Source organism: Zootoca vivipara, chromosome 15, assembly GCF_963506605.1.
Source record: "Zootoca vivipara chromosome 15, rZooViv1.1, whole genome shotgun sequence".
Classification (NCBI taxonomy): domain Eukaryota; kingdom Metazoa; phylum Chordata; class Lepidosauria; order Squamata; family Lacertidae; genus Zootoca; species Zootoca vivipara.
In genome coordinates, this window is record NC_083290.1 from 25483263 (window position 1) to 25507246 (window position 23984).

General features: G+C 45.9%; 2 protein-coding genes across 3 annotated transcripts; one reads left to right on the forward strand and one right to left on the reverse strand.

The window, feature by feature from the left end:
- Positions 1-544: 544 nt before the first annotated feature.
- On the forward strand, positions 545-7334 carry CCDC153 (coiled-coil domain containing 153; the record flags this gene model as incomplete). The annotated part of the gene is made up of 7 exons (XM_035140165.2): positions 545-581; positions 815-898; positions 1244-1300; positions 2748-2867; positions 5730-5822; positions 6566-6696; positions 7200-7334. Coding segments are annotated over 7 exons (651 nt in total), but the record flags the coding sequence as incomplete, so codon positions are not given.
- On the reverse strand, positions 5475-23818 carry NHERF4 (NHERF family PDZ scaffold protein 4). Of its 2 annotated transcripts, none has more exons than XM_060283053.1 (11): positions 23772-23818; positions 23452-23545; positions 20774-20801; positions 20328-20392; positions 18729-18940; positions 16549-16735; positions 14812-14948; positions 14403-14607; positions 13020-13216; positions 10360-10560; positions 5475-7940 (listed from the first exon to the last, which is right to left on the reverse strand). In XM_060283053.1, exons 2-11 carry the CDS (start codon positions 23486-23488, stop codon positions 7911-7913), a joined length of 1299 nt encoding a protein of 432 aa, XP_060139036.1. In that variant the 5' UTR covers positions 23489-23545; positions 23772-23818; the 3' UTR covers positions 5475-7910. The 2 variants fall into 2 exon arrangements, with proteins under 2 accessions (XP_060139036.1, XP_060139037.1); XM_060283054.1 differs by having other exon boundaries at positions 23758-23781.
- Positions 23819-23984: the final 166 nt, after the last annotated feature.

Consider the following 23984-nt stretch of genomic DNA (forward strand, 5'->3'; position numbering starts at 1 on the left):
ATGATCCCTGCCCCAAAGATCCTCCAATTTAAACTTCAGCAGTGGAAGAGAACAAGAGGGGAAGTCAGCAATGCACATGTGGAAATCTTGTTGTATGTACTCAGCCTTCAGTTGTAGATGAGGACCTGGGTGTCAAAGCTGAGCCAAATGTTTTATGGGAAAAAATAGGTTTGGTCTAAGAAGCTCTGTGCATAAGAGAATTCGGGGCCTGTTTGATTCTTATCCACTCCCCACCCCTTTCTGTTTCTGCAAAAGAAGTTTTGAAAATGGGCCTGAAAATCCTCCAACCTCTCTTATTTCAGGCCAATTGGATGCAACTTCGCAGACCTCCTTTGCTGGAGCACCGGTCTGTCTGCCAAGCTTCCTTTGGTCACCATGGCAGCGAAGAAGGATGGTTGCCTAGCGACACAAGGAGCCCCAACCTCTGCCAGCTGGGATAGGCTTGCCGAAAAACCAGCGCCTCTTCCCCCTCCTTGTGCATTGGCTGCTTGGAATGACACTCCTGCAAAGAGTGTTTAGTTAACTGCCCACAGATTAACTTGTGAGAACCTGGGAAGGCAGAAGAAGCATTTTGCTCCCAGGTATGTTTGCCTCCACCTTTCTCTTCCACCATACGAACAGTTGTTCACTTGTCCACCTAAACAGCAGAGACCACCCTCACTCCACTGCTGAGCGATGTATGCCTCATGTATAAGGATGGCCCTACGGAATCTCCCCTTCAGGACCAGTTTTAAGATCCAGCTCTTTTTTGAACGTCAGGAGTTGGAATGCACCAAAAACATTACAACGTTCATTCATCTGCTCCCTTTTGCAGGCTGTGGAGAACGCGCAAGGATGGCCCCCACCAAAAAGGGGAAGGGGAAAAAAGCAGCAAAGCAAAAGAAAGACACTGGGCCAGGTAAGGCTTTGTGCAGCATCCAGGAGATTCCAGCAGCCCCACGCCTTGCAAATTCCTGTTTCCATGTGCCTTGCGTCTCTTGGGATTTGAGACTGCTTTTACATACGCCATTGTTTCAACTGTTTTTGTACCTATGCAACCGCTTCTTGTGTTTATCTGAGCAATTGCTTGATGTTTTATATATGCGGTGCTTTTATCTGTTTGTCATTGTTTTGTGAAAGCACTTCAAGTATAGGAAACAATTCATAAATTAAATAAATAATAACAATGGCGCATCGATCAGTATCAGTGGCGATTAGTACCCAGCCGAAGTCTTTCAATTTCTCTCTTTCCTTCTCCCTGCAGATGAGGAAAAGTACAGAAAAGCAGTGCTGGAGGTTGATACCCTAAAGCAGCACCTTGGTGAGGAGATTTTGTTGATATTGCGCAAAGGCCCTAAGAGGGTACACAGCAGAGGCGGCATTTTTGGAAGGGTCAGGTAGAAGGACTGCCAAGCTTTCTAAGCTAATCTTATAGGAACCCAGGAAGCTGCCTTATACCACTTCGGAAAGGTTGATCCAACTTACTGACTACATGCTAGGACTTGGGTTCAAACTCTCACTCAACCTTGAAGCTCACTGAGTGGCGTTGGAAGCCAGTCACTGCCTCTCAGCCTAGCCTACCTCAAAGGGTTGCTGTGAGGATTAAACAAGGATGGGGAGAACCCAGTGTACACCAGGGTTACCGTTAAGAACCATTGTGTCCATCTGAGCACTTGGAATAGTTTTCATTACCAGAACTGAGCTCACCATCCATTCACAGAAAAAGATGAATGCCACCCTAGGCTCTCTTTGTCTGATCAGCCTAATTTAGCAAAATGTGGGTTTTTTCGGGGGGTTCAATATTGTTGCTCTGTTTATATTATTTTATTATTACCTTTATATCCCACTTTTTCCTCCAAAGAGCTCAAGGTGGCATACAATGGTTCTTCCACTCTTCATTTCATCCTCACAACAACCCTGTGAGGTAGGTTAGGCTGAGAGAGTGTGCCTGGTCCAAGGTCACCTAGTGCACGTCATGGCCAAGTAAGATTTGAACTCAGGCCTCCCACTCCCTAGTCTAGCGCACTAACCACTACACATACTAAACCACTGGGAGTCAGAAACTCTTGCCTACATCCTGAAAATTACCCAGATATATCTATCAGTGGATCTCAACATCTGCCCACTCCTGACCTAGACCAAGGGGTCAGCTTTCTATATTTACATAGACCTGGGGTTCCCTAGTTGTGAGAGTTGCTTCCCCCCCCCATTCTATCGCATGAAGAGCTCTGTGTAATGCAAAAGCTTGCATGCTCAAATACTGAGATCATCAGCAGGAGTGTTACTGGCTGTGCCTCAAGTCCAAGAGGCTCACTTGTCCACAGCAAGAAATGGAGCCTTTAGTGTCACCAGCCAAGTATTTTGGAATAATCAGCCAACAGGCACTTTCAACAGGCACCCTCCTTTTAAAAACATTTATATCTTTCCATGCCTATGTAGGCAACTAAGGATGCATCTTTCCACAATAGTTAACTGAGGTTTGGTTTTCATTCATTCTGATTTTTTATTTTTCAAAAGATGGTTTTTTATTGCTTCGTTTCATGTACTATTGTAAACCACTCTAAATTTACTATGAAATAACAGTATATAAATAATCATATAGATAAATAAAGCAAGCCAGGAAAGGTACACCTTTTAGTTGTTTTGCCTTCTCCGATAAGGAGATAATCATTTGTACAAAGGATCTGGGGAGCCAAATGAGAAAATAGGCATTAAGCCTTGATTGGATGCATTTGCATGTTTGCTGTGTTTATCCTTCTGACCTGCAGTTCTCCGGAGGGATATGGCCAGGCAGGCGATGGCTGACAGTGAAGGACTCAAGCAGAGGCTGCTAGATCTGGAGAAAGAACTGGAGGAGGCTCGAGGGGACAAAAAGGATATTTATGAAGGTGGGGGGCTCTTCCAGATGACCTCTTCATTGAGTATTGTTGTACATCCCCCAATCTCTGAGCAACAAGACACTCCAGGGATGCTTTCACCTTTCCAGAGTTTGGCTGCCTTGGAATGAAGGCCAATGGAAACATTGGTATCTTTGGGATATATTGTTTTATTTACACATATGTGCAACTTGATCTTTCCTCCCCTTCAGGTTTTCTAGGAGATTCCCTAAGCCATAACTTTGGGTCTGGCACACAGCAAGACAAGTCTCTATGTCTCTAGCTTCCAACATCAGCCAAGATATATGCATACACAGCACCCCTTGGGCTATTGTTCTCCCTCCTAGGACAAAATGGCAGTACTTAACTGGCCAGCCAAGGTTGTTACCTTAACAACAGAACCGGTTGGGTTGGTTCAGCTGGTTTCCTCTTATGGATTCTCACAGATACAGGATCACAGGTCTGGAAGGGACCCACAGGCACCATCCAGACTGACCTCCTAAACCTATAACAGTTGTTGTTGTTTAGTCGTGTCCAACTCTTCGTGACCCCATGGACCATAGCACGCCAGGCACTCCTGTCTTGCACTGCCTCCCGCAGTTTGGTCAAACTCATGTTCATAGCTTCGAGAACACTGTCCAACCATCTTGTCCTCTGACGTCCCCTTCTCCTAGTGCCCTCAATCTTTCCCAACATCAGGGTCTTTTCCAAGGATTCTTCTCTTCTCATGAGGTGGCCAAAGTATTGGAGCCTCAGCACTCAGGGCTGATTTCCTTAAGAATGGATAGGTTTGATCTTCTTGCAGTCCATGGGACTCTCAAGAGTCTCCTCCAGCACCACAATTCAAAAGCATCAATTCTTCGGCGATCAGCCTTCTTTATGGTCCAGCTCTCACTTCCATACATCACTACTGGGAAAACCATAGCTTTAACTATACGGACCTTTGTCGGCAAGGTGATGTCTCTGCTTTTTAAGATGCTGTCTAGGTTTGTTATTGCTTTTCTCCCAAGAAGCAGGCGTCTTTTAATTTCGTGACTGCTGTCACCATCTGCAGTGATCAAGGAGCCCAAGAAGGTGAAATCTCTCACTGCCTCCATTTCTTCCCCTTCTATTTGTCAGGAGGTGATGGGACCAGTGGCCATGATCTTGGTTTTCTTGATGTTGAGCTTCAGACCATATTTTGCGCTCTCCTCTATAACAGTACTCACCCTCACTATAACAGTACTCACCCTATAACAGTACTCACCCTGATTTGTTTGCAGGGAGATTAGGTGATGTTGTGTCAAAGCAAGCATTACCCCACACTTCCCAGCGCATCTTCCTATCACTTTCCTTATCACAAAACAAGCGGTGGGAAATGACTCGGAAGATAATTCTTTTATCCTTTTCTTTTTTTTCTTTTTTTTCTTTTTTCTCCTTTGTTTGTTTTCTTTGATTGGGAATAAGTGTATGATTGTATGATTGTGTATGACTTTATGATTTTATGATTTTAATTTGTTATGCTTTTGAAATCTAATAAAGATAAATTTTAAAATTTAAAAAAAAAAAAAAAAACTCTGGTCTTTGGGGGAAGCGGGTTTCTTGTGCAAGACTTTCCAATCAACCTGAATTGTGCAACTTGCAATACCCTGCTATGTGACTGAATTCCACCCCCAAATAGTAACTTTCTGAAAGTGCAATGTGTCTATAGTTGAGTGCTGTGCCCAGACCCTGCAATGAAGAGAAGAGCTTCAACAGAAGATTCGAAGCAGCATTCAAGGGTCAATTTTGAACATTAAGGGGCTCAGTAGTTTTTTAATTGCCTTACTTTGATTTTCCTCTTTGGGCATCAAACCCTTTACTCAGCGGTTCCCTTTTCACTTGACTGGTGCAGTCGTGAGATTTTCTGCAAATCAGCAGTATTGCCTTTCCAAGGGGGTCTCTGGCATCCACCTGCCACTTTACCCAACCTCCCAATGCTACATTCACATGGCCTTGGGGTGTGGGGGATGCTTCCTATTAGTAGGGAGAGGATCGTTCATTTTCTGTACCCCAATTATCGGCACACATCCCTGCCCCGCTTAACTCCTTGCTCCATGACTTGTTTTGTTCTCCATTGCACCTTCACGATGCACAGTGGTACTTGGTACTTGAACGGCTTGGCTTCCGAACAAATCGGCTCCCGAACACCGCAAACCCGGAAGTGATTGTTCCGGTTTGCGAACGTTTTTCGGAAGCCAAACATCCAACGCGGCTTACGCGGCTTCTGCTTGAGTGCAGGAAGCTCCTGCAGCCAATCGGAAGCTGCATCTTGGTTTTCGAACGGTTTTGGGAATCGAATGGACTCCCATAATGGATTAAGTTTGAGAACATCGCTTGCTCTGTCCACTTCATTCATCGGATGCGGGCAGAAGTTCATGACGCAGTAAGCTAGTTGGTCTTAGCAAGACGCTTCCTCGGGAAAATGCAATCACAGGATGTTGGCTTTGAAAAGTTCAGATGAAGGCAGTGTTTCCCTCCACACTGTCATATATCATTCGGCACACAGACCCTTTGTGACTCTTATCTGCTCCCCCACCCCACCCTGCCCAGCAAAACTTCTCTTGTAAGCACACAGAGGCAAGGTTGTTTTAGGAACAACCTGTTTACCTTCTGTTACACCAGATAGACTTGATGCTACAAATCAGGTGTGGAGAACCTGCCTCCCCCCTGCAAGAGGTTTCCCATCATCACCCATCTTCCTTAGCCATTAGCCATGTTGACTGGGGCTGATGCAAGTGGGAATCCAACAATGTCTGGAGGTTCCTCCATCCCGGCTATAAATCTTAGGCCTGTTAATGAAGGGCAAGGGTGTTGGACGGGGCAGTCATTTTCTTCTCCTATCTTGTGTTCCAGAGATGATCCGCAAGTACCAGCAGCTTCAGCACCAGACTAATACCCGGATCCATCGTTTAGAAGCGGAGACGCAGAACTTGCAGGCACAACTTGGTATTTCGCGCGCGCACACACACACACACACACACACACACACACACACACACACACCCTTGGCCTTGGAGATGATCACACATGGATACGTATGGTTGTAGCAACTGTTCTTTGCCCATGTTCATCTTTCAGTTAAGGACTTGGGGGAAAACAAGTTAAAAAGTGATACTCTTCTTTTGCAAACACACACACACACTTTTTGCACCTGGAATCTGTGTGTGGGGTAGGGAGGTGGAGTGAGGATGAATCTTAACCCTCCAAACCTTGAGATGGAAATCAGTTTTCCTAATTCTGTTACAAGCCCTACTAAGCTTGCGTTAAGGGAATAGATTCTGGCACATTTTGCTACAGGTGAAGTTGGAGTGTAAGGCCACTTAAAAGCAGTAGAAAATAGATGTTATCAAGCCCCATCACATGCCACCCCACGAACTTCTTAGTTCTCTGTTCTGAGATGTTTGTTGCCTGCCACCTTAGGAACGTAAGAAATGGCCTTATAACAAGTCAGAGCACTGATCCATCGAGCTCAGCATTGCTTCACTGATTGGCAGCAGCTCTCCAGAGCTTCAGGCAGGGCTCTCTCCTAGCTCAACCTGGAGATGCCGGCAATTGACTTTGAGGGCTTTTGTGTGCGAAGTTGGAGCTCCACCACTTAGCTAGAGGCCTTGGAAGGTCCTCTCTGTGCTTTTCCTTCCCACACATATTTGTCTCCTCTTTCTCCTTGCCCAACACTTTCTGCCCTGCAGCTGCCTGCCAAGGTGATCTGCTACAAAGCCAGCTGGACCAGGCAAGGATACTGGAAGAGAAGGACAAGGCCGTAGCCGAGATGCAGCGCAAGGTTGACGAGATGGAGACAGAATATGAAAAAATCCTGCATGTGAGTTTGGGTGGGTGGCGGGTCACAGATTGCAAAGAAGAGATACGGTAATGGGTTCAGCATGTGGGCCATTATCTAAAGCTTGGGGAGAGGGGGTGTCTTATTCCCACAGGTGTGAGTCTCTAGGTGCCATGCACCCCTTCTGTGGCTCATGGCCTGCTTTCAAACACAGAGGCTGTAGGGTAGTGCCTCTTTGATCTGTTACCAGCTATTGAAATAGAGTCAGCTTTTAGAAATAAAATGTTAAAAAATAATAATGGTTTGCTCTGAAACATGCCCGATGAAGTGTTCTGTGCAACTCAGAAGCTTGCTTCCAGCATTCTGAGTGTTGTTGTGTCCAAACATGAAGTTCTTGGGTACATATTCTTATGTTCTCGCTGTTCTGCAGCAGCAGCTGTAAAGTCGTGTGCAGCTATAGAACTAGAAGGATGCCACACTTTTGGTCTCCATCCCTTGGTGCCACACGCACCCCTCATCCTGCCTCTAACTTCTCCTTTCTGCAGGGTAGCCTGGACTGCGTCCTCTCTAAATTGCAAAGTGCCAAGCTCACTTGGGAGAAGGAGGCTACTGTCATCCATATGGACTATAAGCACCAGCTGAAGGACTTTGGTCTTAATCCATTGTACATCTGAAGGAAGAGGTCATCAGAGCATGTGCCTCCCACCTCCTACCTAATCCTCAACTCAGTTTGATATTGTGAATTAAGCTGCTATCAGCCCCCAAACATGTGTAGGAAAAATAAAGAGTGTGTCTGAGCGCCTGCAGAGTGCCTTTCTGTCACTAACCTTTTCTGATGTAGTGGGGGAAGGTCTACCCTTAGCAGCAGTCATTCCAAACAGAGGTTAATTTTAACACGAATCTTCCAGCCTCTTCTGCTCACAAAGTCACACCCCAAAGCAGGAAAAAAACACAGTCTCTTGTTTGATTTTTGTGGGGTTCAGAGGTGTCCCAGAGCTTCTTCCTCTGATCGGCATGCCTTGCTTCGAGACCGCAGCCCGCTTGCCCAAATCCACAGGAAGCATTTTCAGGGGTTGGAGAAACAGATTGCTCAACAAGGCAGTGGTGCGACAGGGAAAAGCCAGGCCATGAGGGAGAGAGGCTCAAACTGCAGCGCTAGCATCTGTGCAACTGTGCTCACTTCTGCCACAAACAGGAGTTCAGCTCCCTGCAGAGCCAGGCTGAAATTGTGCTCGGTGATAATGGCCTGGCAGCTTCTAGAATGCGTGGCTCAATGCGTCTTGGCCCTGTTTACAAAACAAAGAGAATGCTGATCAAACCAAACCTATGATTTGAAGGCTGGGATATGCTTAAAAAGAGTGGTGAGAAATAGCTGGTCCCAGGTGATTGGGCACAAAAAGCTTGGGGGAGACACAAAGTTAATTCCATTTTCAGTCTGACAGTATACACTCCAAATGGCCTGCACAATTGTGTTGTGGGAAGACAAGCTTGCTAGAAACGTTTGTATGGTTATTGCAGGGTTGAAGTAGGATGCCAATGTACATTTGTGAGAGCCAACACAGAGGCTGGTCTGCCATAACAGACATTTGGCAACAGCTTTTCACTGAGAGATGGGCAGCTCAGAGTGAGGCATGGCGTACTAAGGAGGAAGGTGTCTTCTGCAAGCTCAAAACAGGCAGGAGCTGTGCAAGCAGCACTGTGGAACAGTACATGCACCTTAATTCTTGTAACCTAGGTGGATCATGAGTCCTAGGGAGTGCATAATCTGTCGTTTTCCTTTCCTTTCCATTTATCATTTCTCCAAACTTAAGTTTAGTATGCATCGTTTTGCACATTCTCTTTTTAAGAGTCCTCACCAGCATTTTAGCGCAAATTTATCCCAATATAGACAATTCTGTGTGCAAAGTACACATTTTTGAAAGCAAATTTCCTTAACGTGACACATTTTTGTACGTTATGTTTACTAATATAGGCATTTCCAGCCATGTGCACTTTGCCCTAGTACATCATTTTTGAACACATTACTTGGCTGGAGAGTGGCATTGCAAAATTTGGAGAAGTGTGGGTTTCAAAAGATGGCTGTGTTTTCAGTTTGTGTATTGTTTCAGAAAGCGCAAATTAGATTGAATCAAATGCAAACTGAATTGAATTTCTTCCCCTATCCCTAATCATGAATCGAGCAGCACCTCCCGTCTCTGCCATACTTCTCAGACAGATAAGGCCTTTTTTCATCACAGGAGTTCCCTATTAAGTGATAAGTGTTCCATATTTGAAACCGGTAACCCTGAACTCCAGAACCAGCTTGCATATACAGTCGTACCTTGGATCCTGAACGCCTTGCAACTCAAAACGTTTTGGCTCCCAAACGCCGCAAACCCAGAAGTGAGTGTTCCAGTTTGCAAAGTTCTTTGGAACCCTTACGTCCGCCGCGGTTTCCAATTGCATGCAGGAAACTCCTCCTGCAGCCAATCGGAAGCTGCACCTTGGTTGTCGAATGTTTTTGGAAGTTGAATGGACTTCCAGAACGGATTCCTTTCGACCACCAGGGTACGACTGTATATTACTTTAGACTGAAGTTGGGGGGAAATTATGAAATGCTTCTCCCAACACAAAGATCATGCTTTTCGAAAGCTAGATATTAAAAAGAGGGATTCCAGTCTGTCTTTCTCAGAATCACAGAATCATAGAGTTGGAAGGGATCACGAGGTCCAAACCGCTGTGATGCAGGAATCTTTTTGCCTAATATGAGGCATATACCCATGACCCTGAGATTAATAATAATAATAATAATAATATTTAAATCCCGCCCTCCCCAATCAAGACTGGGCTCAGGGCGGCTGACACCAATAAAATTACAATAAAACGTAAAAGAAAGAAAAACAATTAATTAAAATACGAGTTAAAATATGGTTTAAAATTTAAAAACTTTAAATGCAGCCTCGTTTTAAAGTAGCCCATAAATCAAAACCATAAGGGGGGGAAAACAGGGGTCAGGCTGAGTCCAACCCAAAGGCCAGGCAGAACAGCGCTGTCTTGCAGGCCCTGCAGAAAGATGTCAAATCCCGCAGGGCCCTGGTCTCCTGTGAAAGAGCGTTCCACCAAGTCGGGGCTAGTACTGAAAAGGCCCTGACCCTAGTTGAGACCAACCTAACCATCTTATGGCTCGGGATCTCCAAAGTGTTATTATTTGTGGACCTTAAGGTCCTCCACGGGGCATACCAGGAGATTAAGTGCCTCATGCTCTACTCGACTGAGCAATGGATAAACTTCTTGTGTGAATAGTGTCATTCTGTGGTTTAGCTAGCTTTTGCTGACATGGTGCCCTCTAGATGATTTTGACCACAGCCGCTGCCCCGTCTGAAGGGCACTCAATTGGCGAAGGCTGATTTATTCACTAAAAGGCACCAGACATTGTCCTGTCTGGGGCAGTCAGGAGTTTCCAGTTGCTGTTTGGAGAGAGGGAGAACAACATTCTAGCTTCCTGACCGGTGCGTCCTTTGAGCTTTCCATGACATTTGTGATGATGACGAGGATGATCAAAACGATATCTTTAATTATGTGGTCCCCCACTTGAAGCAATATAGCCCAGAAACAAAATTACCACGTGATCCACACTCTTTGCAGCGCAAAAGGTGGGAAAGGTTTAACCGAGGTGTTCAAAATGGCTGTAAGCCATACAGTGTCCCCGTAGTTAAGCACCGTTACCTCTTTTGCGAAGGCTGTCGAGCTGCTGCCAGACTGCTCCGGATGCAGTCTGTTCTCATGGAGGTCTGCTCTGAGGTGACAGAGGCAGGGTGTGAAGGCAGCGTTGCTATTTCTCCTGGGGCATGCTGGGCGAGGGGGGATGACGTGCAAGCCCGATGGGGGCTCATGGTCATCATAGAAAAGGAGAGGTGATAACCCAACCTGGGAAAGCAAAAAGAGACCGCAAACGTCACGATTAGGGTATTGTCAGCAAACGCAACAAAAGCCACCCGATGCATGGAAGGTGCTCACATTACCATTTGACACCCCAAAATGACTTAGTTAGGACCCAAGAAAGATATGAAACACTTGCCTCCATTCCTACAGACCCCCTCAGGTGTTAAGACCTCCAGGAGGGTGGGGTGCTCTCTTGGCAGTTCAGCTATCGAAAGAAGTACAGTGAGTGGGTGACCAGGAGAAGGTTTTTACTCCATGGCTGCCCCTAAATTATGGAATTCCCTCTCCACAGAGGTGCATCTTCTTTGCTGTATGCTGAAGATGCACTTTTTTTACCATGGCCTGTGACTGTTAATTCACCTGTATATACTTCTCTGCTCCACTTGAGATGATTTTGTTTGTTTTATAATCTTGATGGCTTTATCTGTTTTTATGCGGCTTGGGACCCTCGTACCTACGGAACCGCCTCTCCTGGTATGCCCCGCGGAGGACCTTAAGGTCCACAACCAACAATATTCTGGAGATCCCAAGCCATAAGGTGGCTAGATTGGCCTCAACTAGGGCCAGGGCCTTTTCAGTATTGGCCCCAACTTGGTGGAACGCTCTCTCACAGGAGACCAGGGCCCTGCGGGATTTGACATCTTTCCGCAGGGCCTGCAAGACAGCTGTTCCGCCTGGCCTTTGGGTTCGATTCAGTCTGACCCCTGTGTTTTCCTCCCTTTGGGTTTCGATTTATGGACTACTTAAATTTTAAATTTTAATATTGTATTTTAATTAATTGTTTTCTTTTCTTTTATGTCTTATTGTAATTTTATTGGTGTTAGCCGCCCTGAGCCCGGTTTTGACTGGGGAGGGCGGGGTATAAATAGATTATTATTATTATTATTATTATTATTATTATTATTATTATTATTATTTATTATAACTATATGTTATATTGTTGTAACCTGTCCTGGGACTTTATGATGAAAGACACCTAAGAAATGCATATCTAAATACAATTAACTTCTAAGCTATATAGAATCATGAAAGGAAACCAATTTATCCTCTTTCCCACCCCACCAAGACAAAGGATCCAAAGCATTCCTGATGGTACACAAATGGCATGTGCAACATCAGCCACTGCCAACCTGGTGCCCTCCAGATGTTAGGGAGTACCACTCCCATAAGCCCCAGCATCATAAAGTCATTCTGGCTGGGGCTGATGGGAGTTGTAGTCCAAAATGTTTGAAGGGCACAAGATTGGCAGTGGCTATGCTAGGTGCTCTGAGCTATAAAGTACTGTATGTCGGTACACTACTCCATTGTCTTAGTTTTATGCCAGTTTAATTGCCATGGCTTCCACCAAATAATCCTCGTAAATGTAGTTTAGCCCAAGTGCAGAGAATTATCTTCCAGCCTCCAAATCTGTAGATTCCCGAGGGAGATCTATTCAGCTAGTTTGTCTGCAGCGTGCAGGTGCTCAGAGATACAGAAGGGAATCCCACCTCAGAGCATCTTCACCCAATTCAATAACTTTATTATTGTATGATATATTTGGACCATTGTGTAAGTTTATTACAAATGGTTATCTTTGCCCCAAGAAGTTTGTGGTCTTTATGGTAGATCGGCTCCTCCCTGTAAGGAAGGGGACGTGTTGCGGTGGGATCCGGGCAACCAGGGCTGTGTTGGGGCGGGGACAGTAGGAGCAGCCACAACACCATTGGTGGACCACCGGGAGGGAATGTAATTGGCTGCAGGCTTGTCAATCAGATGATCCGGATGGCCCTCTATTTAAGCGCAGCGCGTGTTGGGAGGGTCCTTCTTCTCCAGCTCTGCACATCGAAACACCCGCCTTTCTCTCCCTAATTTTAGGTCTTCGCTTGACCTTGCTGTGCCGTCGTGTGTCGTCTGCCATTGTTGCAGGGACGCAGCAGGAATTTCCCCCTCTTGGCTGATTGGCTGTGCCATTTGGGTTTTGCCTGCCGCATAGCAAATCGTCACAACTTGTAAGGTTGCAGATAGGCTCTGGTTCATGCTGATAGGGGTGGAATGAGACCTTATCACCCTATCAAAACAGGTATCCCTCTAAAGGAATCCATTTGACCAATGGTTGGTATTCCCCAGTAGGTGCCCTATCCAGTGTCTGGGCACATGTGGAGGAATCAGGGCCCGGCTGGCGCTGCCAGACGGGTTCCCCGTCCCAGGTGTGAACCTGTATGCTGACTCATGGGTGCCTCGAGTCAGCTTTTGGGAACTAGAGCCTATGCAACCACTCACTTGATTTGTAATCAATAAAGTTGTGGCCTAAATTCTGCCAAAAACCAAACCAAAAATATGAGTCATGTCTGAATTTATTTCTAGGCTTAGGTTCTAGGATCTCCGCATGCAAAGGGAAAAACCTTTCTATAGGATCCCACCACAATCTCCTTGGTGCTCTCTCTCATACTCAAACTGCTACATACCAAGTCATAGAACTTGCTTCCTTCTGCGTCAATAACTAACAGGGCCACCCGGCTGCTGTCGGCACGTATCCTCAGCACCACCTCCTGGTGGTCCAGGTCCTCAGTGCCCTCGCCGTTCACAGCCAGGAGACGGTCGCCGTCTCTCATCCCTGCCTTCTCAGCTGGCAAGCCGGATTCGACCTCCCTCAGAAACTGACCTGCAAGTCATAGGAAGCAGGACGGAAGAAGCAGCATTGATTATCCCAGTGGCTGCGCCTTGCTTCCTTTACGTTTATGAGCATTTTACGTTCGTGCCTGTGTGTCTTACATGTGCTCCTCTAGTGAAGTCGCCATAGGCGAATAAGCAAAGCTCTCTTCTGTTCTATTTGCTAGAGAACATGGAGCTGCAGCTCAGTGGAAGAGCAAAATGCAGGAGGTGGCAGGTTCATCCCTAGCACCTCCATGTAAGTCTGGAAAAGCCTCAGTTTTAAACCCTGGAGAGCTGCCATCTATCAGTGTAGATCAGCATTGGGGACTGACCAGGCCATGGGCCTATTTAGTTCCAGCACTGGTCCTAATTTGGCATGCGAGGACATTTTTCCTAAGCCACACAGACCTGGTTTGGCCTCTGTTAAGATGGTGCAAAAAAAGAGCCAGCCTGCACCTTACGCAAAATTCTGTTAAGTTTGTCTTGAATGGGTGTTTTTTTAATAAACAAAAACAAACAACAAACCAAGAACAGCCCAAAGATGCAAAACATCCAAATGATATCTGTGAAGTTAAATAGATGACTGGCAGGGAGTTGCTCAACCCTTCCCCCCACATTTGAATATTCAAAACATATTTATTTATCAAGATTTACATACTGCTTAAGCATCAAAATCTTCAAGCAGCTTATATAGAACATATTTTAAAATTAGACGTTTAAAGCATGCCAACCTAACATATGTCAAATAAAACCAGCCATTTAAAACTAAAATTGCATGTTAAAATACACGTCAGATGTACACATCTGGGTAGGCTTGCTTAAACAAAGAAAGAGTCCATTGGTGGACTCTGAAAACAGTGCAGCGAAGGGCCCTGCCTAATATCAAGGGGCAGGGAGTTCCAATGTGTCGGTGCAGCCATGGTGAAATATCGATTCTTTGCAAATGCAGAATGAACATTGTCTGTTTCCTCTCAAATCACCCTTTCAAAGTACAGGGGGAAAGATGTTGGTTCCTCCCTTTTTTTTCCTCGGGGAGAAATGCAGCTGGGTGGGAGGAAGCATTTTGTCTGGATGAAAGGGGAAAAGCTCGAGCAGTCCTCTGTCTTACCTCAAAGTCACCTACTTTGCTCTCGAATTTAAACACTGTGGTGTGACGTGCTATGCAGCCTGGCTCTTTCCCAGACAAGGGGCCTCACCTCTTTCTCCCGAGCAACGTTTTTCTTCTTTCAACAAGAAGCCGTAGCCATCTTGGCCTCTCACCATCTGCAGCTTCCTCACCTCGAAAGGAACCCAGGAAGCGTCAGCCATAGCGGCTGTGACCTTAACGCCGCGTTGCCGATAAAACTCCTCTGATTTGGCGTCGATCACCAGCAGCCCCATTGGGTTGCTGCTGTGCTTGATCTGGAATCGAAAATTTGGGTACGTAAGCCAAACCCAGGGAGGATACAGCGCGCTGCTCAGAGCTTTTCCTCTGGCTAGGATTGAAATGATCAGACGGGGAGGGACCTTCCATAGGAAGGTGTTCCTGGATGTGACCTGGTCCCCAAGTTGTTCAGTCAGTTGGCTAAAGCCAACATTTCTGTCATTGGGTGACAGCCCTGGTACCTTTTTGTGAAGCTGTGCAAAAGTCCAACTCTCCACACAAGCACCGTTGAGCTCCAGGAGCCATGAACCATCTGGCACCCCTGCCTTGTGAGCTGGCCCGTCCTTTGGCACAGAGAGTCGGAATGTGCCCTTCACACCTGCAAAGCAAAGGATATGAAAACAGGAGCATGGGGGGGGGGAACTAGCATTTATCAGCCAGGACCCCTCTTTTTGCCTTCACCTACTCCCGTTGTTATGTACTGAGCTGAATCATAGAACAATAGGATCCAGAATCAGCAGTCTGATTGGTCCGCAGGAGCCACCCAATCCAACTCCAGGTGGAAGTGAATCTGCAACCTGATTGGCCTGCAGGAGCAGCCAATCAGGCGGCTGGCAGAAGTGAATCCGCAACCTGATTGGCCTGCAGGAGCAGCCAATCAGGCTGCTGGCAGAAGTCAATCCACAAACTGATTGGCCCACAGGTATAGCCCTGAAGTAGCCAATCACGCAAAGCCCATTGTGTAAATAATGTATATAAGCAGATGGTTTTGGGAAAAGGGGATTCTTCTTCTCTTCTTCTCCTTGATGACTACGAGCTGAATAAAGAGCATGTTGTCCATGTTGATTTTCATTACCAGTGAACTCAAAATCCTGCCAATGTTTCCATCTGCTTACAGTGGTCTCATATATAACTTATAAATTTTCCCCATCAGTTTGGTTTGCCATTCCTCTCTGGTAGGGACCTTATGGCTTGATATAAAAAGTTAGAGGTCAGAAGAAGATGCAGTTTTAAACGTTTAAAATGGGACTCCGTGGAGGGGGTGGGTGGAAGTCCTGAGATTTGGAGAAATCTCTGTATATGGATATATATTTGGTTTTTTATGACTTTGTATTGATAAAATCAAATAAAAATTATTTCAAAAAGAAGAAGTTTGCCACCTTGGATTTAGAACAATGAAAGGGGATGAAGTATTCCAAAAAAATTGGGGGGGGGCATAATTATATGTCAAAAATGCTGAGTTCAATTATAAATTGCATTATTCCACCTTTTTTTAGTGATTCTTATAGGGTTTTTAAATAAAAAAATAGTAATAGTTACCGCTGTGGTGGACAAACAATACATATTGCAACAGTGCATTGTTTTAAACATTTTCAGTGATGTTCCACTTTGTACTATTTTGTACAACTGATGGTCTTTCAATATTAGTCTTTTTGGTGAAGTGTTGACCCTAGAGACCCAAACCTGGTTTTGAAGCCCTCTCATCTTTGCAGGGTGTTCTGGGGGACCAAGAATCTCAAACAGATATTTCAAAGAAATATCTTTTTGTAAAGGAACTTTACAAAAACTACAATTCTCTGGAATCTTTTTTTTGGGGGGGGGCACAACCCTTAATTAAACTGATTTAAACCCTGATGATAAGTTGGTTCTGTAAATATACCCTTAGAATCAAGTTTGGGAACAGTTTCCTGCAGTGGGCATTTATTTCCCCCACTCAGTAACAGCAATCTCTTTGTTTTTTCCGTTCCCCTCTATTATCCCTTGCAATGAAAAGTAATAACAAATAATATCCCTTGCAATAAATGGCAAATTTCAATCTGGGCAGCAGAATAAACAACCGGGGGGGGGGGAGCCAATGTGTGCAAACTGTCTTTTGATTTGCACAGTGTAATCCGATGGTAAAATTCTGGTTTTCGTCATGGCAGAATTTGGTTATTTGTGGTGAAAAACACAACAAACTGCAGTGTGGGTTTCACTACCTTCTGGAGCTGAAACGCTGAAGCCAAAACCACTTTGGTCCTTGTTGACGCAGCACAGCTGTGGCCTGTTGTGATGGGGCAAGAGCTGGCCAAGGTCCCGGTCGAGGGCTTTTGCCAACTCATAGGATGTCCCATCCAGGACGGTGAGAGAGACTTGCTTCCCGCTGCTCTTGATCTTCCAAACCACCTGCCAAGAAAGAGGCAAGGCTCAAAACAGAGGCTCATAACCAGGGGTTACCTCGCCTGGGCCGGTTCACTCCAGCAGAGATCCCTCCATGGGCCAGACCGCACCCGAGCGCCCCAATTTCCAGCATCTGTGTCTGCACAGACGCAATTTCTGGCACCGTGGTTTAGCGCAGCGCATGGGGACTCACCGAGCGTGTGGCTCGGTTTGAGGGCAGCTCGTGGGCTGGTTAAATGACCCCCGTGGGCCGCTTGTGGCCCATGGGCCTTAGGTTGCCAACCCCTGCTCATAACAGTAGAACTCCTGGGCATCCAACGAAGCTGAGTGTTGCAAAGACAGATAATAGGAAGTCCTTCTTCACACAGCACATAGTTAAACTATGGAACTCACTTCTGCAGGAGGCAGGGATTCGAAAGGTTTAAAAGAAGATCAGACAAATTCATGGAGGAGAGGACTACCAGAATGCCTATGCTCTGAACACACATTCAGAGGCAGTGAAGCTTCTGAATGCCAGTTGCTGGAAACTACAGGAGGAGGGGATGCTGTTCCTGTGCTCTCATCCTGCTTGAAGTTTTCCCATAGGCTGGGAAAACAGGATGCTGGACTACATGGGCTGTTGGCTCTTTTTATGGTCATAAGTTCTAAATGAGCAGTGATCCCCAAATTTCCTCCTTTTTTTTTAAAAAAAATTTTAAAATAAGCTTTATTAAGAATCGAAGTTAAAATACAAACCATACACACTCGAAACTCACAGTCATACCAAAATAAGCACAAATTCATATACACAAAATCCTAGGAGTCCTAATATACAAACTCATAAAAATCATAATATACCAACTCATAGAGATCATAATGTGCAAGCTCATGTAAATCATACAATAATAAAGAAGGAAAGAAAAAAAGGAAAAGGGAAAAGAGAAAAAAAAAGAGAAAAAGGAAAAGGAAAAGAAAAAAGAAAAAAAGGCATACATTTGAATCATCGCTCTCATCCAGAAACAATCCATAACAATATCAACTAAATTCATCAGAATTCTCAATCTTCTAAACTGTATTCCACCCATTTAAAGACTCCCACTTATCTCTATTCTCAGATTTCTTTAGGTATTATATCCAGTTACTGCATTCCCAATTAGATATCGTTCAATAAATATCTCCAGATATCATTCCATAAGACATAAACTCATTTTCTATTTAAGTTATAAGATAAATTATAATAAACTAAAACATCTCTCTTAATCCTTGTCTCCGTGTATTTTATTTTCCTGTGGCTCGATGCAGGATGCTAGAAATAGACCCAAGACTTTACCATGGGGCACTGTCCTTTCATGTACTCCCCAAATTTATCCCAATTTTGCTGAAATCTTTTATTAGTATATCCTTTAATCGAATTAGTCAAATTGTCTATAACTTAATAATTTCTCTTGCCACTCCAGTATGCTGGGTATTTCCTTTTGTTTCCAATAGGATGCGATCAGAGTTCTTGCCGCTGATGTTGCGTACAGGAACAATGTCTCATCCTGTGGTTTGATCGTGTTGTCTAAGATCCCCAGCAGGAAGGATTCAGGGCTTCTCTTAATATTATATTTAAGTATTTTTTTTATTTCTTCAAACACTTGGATCCAGAACTTTTTAATTCCTTCACAGTGCCACCATGCATGCATATATGTACCCGTCTCCCCCCTACACTTCCAACACAAATTGTCTTTAGTATTATACATTTTATGTATTTTGACCGGGGTTAGGTGCCACCTGTAAAACATTTTGATCATGTTCTCCCCAAATTTCCTCCTACCCCTGGACCACTTGAAAAGGGCCTTGACGGATCACATAATGATTTTTCTGCTTGCTGCAGCAATTGCAACATATTTAAATTGCATTTTATCGCTCCTTTTATTTCTTGTGTTGCATTCTGTTGTATTACTATTTGAATTATATTGGGGGGGGGAGCCCACCTTAAATGGGAAACAGGGAGCCGCCATTCCCAGCCGAACCTCACCCTGAAGTGCTCCAGGCCTTCGACATAAGCCCCGTTCACCTCTAAGATCCGGTCTCCATCTTGCAGGCCTCTGCGGTGAGCCAGACCCCCCGGCGTCACCTGTCGCACGATGTGCCCGTTGCTGCCCGCCTCCTGCCGTAGCCAGAACCCAAAGCTCTCCCCATCCTCTTTCTTCAGGAAGCAGAAGCGCACCTGAGCCCCTCCCTCTGGCTCTGTGGAAAACAAGATCAGAGGCTGACCCTGCAGACCCAGGGTCCCCAACACAGCTCTGCACGCACCACAGCCTTCCTACATTGCCCGATTTTTTATTTTAATTGGATTTTTTGGCTTGTTGTTCTGGAAAGTCGCCTGTTTCTGCTTCTCTCTCTCTCTCTCTCTCTCTCTCTCTCTCTCTCTCTCTCTCTCTCTCCTTTAGGATGCAAGAGGATGTTTTGACTTGTGGGCACCAGCTAATGACACCCTACCCATCCAGGTTGACCCAGAACTATACATCACTTAAATGCAGCCTTCCTGCCCCCCAACCCCACTCACTGATCCTGGATGTTTGGATAAAACCCACATATAAACAGGGAAGGCCCAGGACAAGACTGGACAGGGGTGCCAATTTGAATAAAATATTGGAGGGGGGGCAGGTAAGTCCCACCCTACATAATCAATCACATGACATGACACACACACACCATTTGAATGGCAATGCCCATCAACTGGGGAGGGGGCTGTCTCCTCTAATATTTTATGGGGGAGGGTGAAGAGACTTCGTCGCCTATGAGCTGGCTCCTATGGATAGGGAAAATATCATGTGAATACATTAATGAGAAGACCAGCGTGAAGCCATATTTTTTTTCAGTGTGGACAAGCCCTGCCAAGTCCCTGCCTGAGAAATAAGTAGCAGACCGGAAGTAGCGCTGCCGCCATTTTGGAACTTGGCGGAGCATCCTCAGAAGTGACTTTTGATGCTGCTCTGCCCTGTTCCAAAATGGCCGCCGCGCCAGAAGTCGCGCTGCAGCCATTTTGGAACTGGGCAGAGCAGCATCAAAAGTCGCTTCTGAGCATGCTCCGCCCAGTTCCAAAATGGCCGCCACGCCAGAATAAACCGGGGGGAAACAAAAAAATCCGTTTTTTCGGCTGGGAACAGCTGGAAAAACGGGGGTTTCCCGGGGAATACGGGAGACTTGGCAGCTATTTCTGAAAATATTTTTGGCTGTGGAACAGGCATTTTGTGATGTGTGTGTGACAGTCCCTTGGTTGTCGAACGTACCAAAGAGTAGGCGTTGCCACACTCAAAGATGCAAATGATGTATAATTATTGTAAATCCTGCTCATTTTCCCCACCCCACCCCCAAGGATAGTTATTTTTATTTTATGATTTTGTAAATAAATAAACACAGTCTTGCTAAGTGCAAATTAAGTACTGTAGATTCACATCAAAATCCGTGCCCCACTGAATGTGCAATTTGCAGGACGAGGTGGTAAGCAGCTCTCAGGTCCCTGACGTGGAAGGGGAAGCAAGCCTCCCTCTTTGCAAGTACCAAGAGGGAAACAGCTGGTCCTTCCTCTGCCACCCACGCAGCAGCCCCAGATGCCGCTCCCCATTGTTACCAGAATCCTCTGCCAGTGACAGGGCTGGGTTATCGATCCCATCTCTGGGGTTAAATTCAAATTTCCTGTAACACCAAGAAGGAAAAGGAAGTGTCAGCCACAGCTTGGAGGCAGTCAAGGGTTCTCAGGCTTGTGAGAACCTACGTCAGGCAAAGGCAATCCAATCAGCCTTGGCAACCCATTTGCAGCCTGCGTTTTTAATATGTTTCATGAGTGGGTTAAATTTAAATATGTTTGTGCTTGCCCCAAACCTCAGTACAGGAGCGTTTGGCTGTGTGCTTCCAGTTTCAACCCACCATTCTAATCTGATTGTGTAAAGTGCCCCCCATGTGTGCATATGTGTGCGTGTGCATGTGTGGGCATGTGTGTGTGCCCTCGAACTGGTGTCCAAGGGATGCCAGGAATGCCCACTCATTTTCAGTGGAGTAGCTCAACTTGGCACTTACATAGTTAACTCTGCAGTGTCCCTGGGCCCTGCAAAAAAAGAAAGATTTGGGGGTTAATGAAATGCATCATACTCACTCCTGAAAGGCAGATACCCTCCTTCATCCCAAAGTGTTGCATCTCCTCTTCCCCTTTGATGAAGATACATATGTTTTACTTTTAGGAGTAACTCAGGGTAGCTATATCTTCCCATTTACTCCAGCTCCAGGGCGTTCCAACTACTGGTGAAGCCAAGGACACAACCCATAGGTATCTTGTAGGATCTTGGAAAATGCTCATGTTCAATGTGCTTTCCCTCAAACCAGCAAGCCATATTTATAGCTGCCATGTGCACCGTTGAAACAGCCATTGCACATGTGCTCACACGAGAGCACAGCCCCCCCCCCAAATGCACATCTTTTGGGGATGCAATCTTGCAGGAGCCAGGTGACTTGTGCAAAAGCATGCCCCCGCAAACTCAATACCAGTTGAGGGGTATGAACCACTGGTTTAAAGTGACACGATACTGCTTCAAATGTGCAGTGCAGATGGGGGCCATGCTAGAGAGGGTGAAGTTGGAGTCTCCAAATGTCGTTTGATTCCAACAGCCCTGGGAGGGGAGATGGAGCCCCCTGGCCTGTGTGGTCACATGAAGAAGCCTACAAGCCCAGAAGCCATATCACAAACGAAAGAGGATATGGTCACAGCTTCTCCTTACTGGTTTCTCTTCCGCAAGTTCCTCTTTGCTAACCCCCCACCCCACCCCAAGACTTGCCATGAGAGCAAAATGAAGGTTCTCCTGCTGGCTCCGCCTTTCTCCAACCAGCAGCCAACCAGGCAATTGGGGCTGCAACTCCCACCAACCCCAGGCAGAAACATAGGGCTGTGGTGATGGGGGCTCATGGGGGCTGCAGCCCCAGAGGTTTGATGGGCAACAGGTTGGGGAAAACTGAGCTAGTTTGTGGAGGGACAGAAAGGAAAGGAAAGAAGTGAAGCTGAGAACTGGCAGCTGGACAGTGACCAATTCTGTGACTTTCTTTATAGTGCAAACTTGCAAAATCAAGTTCTGTGGCAGATGACCAGCAGCAGAACTGAAAAGCGGCAATCCCTGGATGCCAGGGACATAGGAAGATGCTTTATCTTGTGGTCCATCTAGCCAAGAATTGTTTACATCAGGGATGGGGAGATGGTGGCCCTCCAGATATTGTTGGACTCCAGCTCTCAGCATTTCTGACCACTGGCTGCACTGGCTAGGGCCAATGGGAGTTGGAGTATAACAATATCTTGAAGGCAACAGGTTCACTGTCCTTGGTCTACAGCAGGCATCCCCAAACTTCGGCCCTCCAGATGTTTTGGACTACAATTCCCATCTTCCCTGACCACTGGTCCTGTTAGCTAGGGATCATGGGAGTTGTAGGCCAAAACATCTGGAAGGCCGCAGTTTGGGGATGCCTGGTCTATAGCATTAATTATACAGGATGAGGAATCGGTGGCCCTCCAGATGTTGTTGGAATCCAAGTACCACCAGTCTTGGCAATCATGTTCAGTTGACAGGGATGATGGGAGTTGTAGTTCAGCAACCTCTGGAGGGCCAATTTTTTTCCCACCCCACCCCTGTCCTATGCTGTCTGGCAGCAGCTCTCGAGGGTTTCAGGCAGGGGACTTTCCCTGTCCTTCCTAGAGTTTCTGGGGATTGAATTGAGCTGTATCCCCTTCTTCTCTTGACCCAGTCATGGAAGATTCATCCTCGGAAGATGCAGAAGAATGAGGAAGGATGTGTCTGTTCTGAGCATTTGCAGAGTGCTGTTCTTCAGCTGTGAAAGGCAAACTATTTGAATAGTGGAGAAATTCCAGCCCCACAGTTGCAGCGGATTGGAAGCTCTTGCACATGCACTCTTCTGCTTCTCCAAAAGGTAAGACTTAGTAAGATAATGAAAGCGATAGGAAAATGCACCGGAAGGTGGGGGGTAGCACTTGTTTCGATGCAACGTCATCTAACCTGTCATCTAACCACAAACAAATAAGAATGAATACTCAACAGACAGGTTGTCTGCAAGCAACCTTAAACAGATAGACAAGATTCCAAGCAAAAGTCCAAAGGTGAGGTGTGAGATATGTACCTCCAAACTCAAATGGCAAATCCAAGCAGTGGGTTGTCTTAAGAGCATTTGCCACAGTTAACTTTTGACACTTCAGAGTTAATATAGTAAGACATTCGTCCTCTGCTTTTCAAATAAAGGGAAAGTAGGTATAAAATAGGACATTGATCTCTTGTACAGTGGACTCGCCTTCTCTCTAACTCTCTGGCTGTGTACACACCATACTTTTAAAGCACATTTAAAGCACACACATCCCAAGAATCCCAGGAACCACAGTGTGTTGTTAAGGTTGCTGGGAATTGTGGCTCTGTGAGGGGTAAGCTACAGCTAGAAGGATTCCTTGGAGGGGGTGCTTTAAATATATGCAGCTTCTCCCCCCCACACACACCTTGCAAAGGCACCCATGCTTTGCCTTAAAGAAAGTGAGGAGCATCATGACCTGGGAATACCCCAATGGAGAAAGCTCCACCTGTGGAACTGCAGCTGCTAAAGACATAGGAGCCTGCTAGAGCAAAAAGGCAGCACCATGATGTTTGTTTTTTGGTCTCTCTAACCTGCGAATAGCAGCCAGGAGGACCGCACACAGTCACAACCCCATCTACCTTTTGAGCTGAGTTGTTGCCGATGCTTCGTAGCCATCAGTGCCGTCGAAATGCTCCGTCTTAAAGGAGCGTCCCAATTTGTACAATGTAAGCCCTGGAAAGAAGCAGCTGTTCACACACGGAAGCCTCACTCAAGGGAGAAAGCATTAGCTTATAATGGTAGCCCACAGTCCCATTGGTTAAGATGATGACTGCTTACCTCCCTGTTGGGACAACCACCCCCACCCCAGCGCCCATGAAAACCCTACACACCCCTTCCTTGGAGAACCCAAAGATACCACTTTAAGGGTGCCCTCAGCCAGTCACCTCTATCAGCTCACCTTCCTTCTGCTTCACGACTGCTTGAGTGTGTGAAGGTCCAAGGTCCGGCCTGAAGTGGCAAGTGAAACTGAGGACCCCGCCTTTTTAAAGAGATCACCAGAGTTTAATGTTTAAACGGGGCAGGAGTCTTCACCGCAACTGTGCTTGCTTATTTCCACCTCTTCTCAGGAACTGATCAAGGAGAGGAAAGCTATTATTTCATTCCTGGGAAG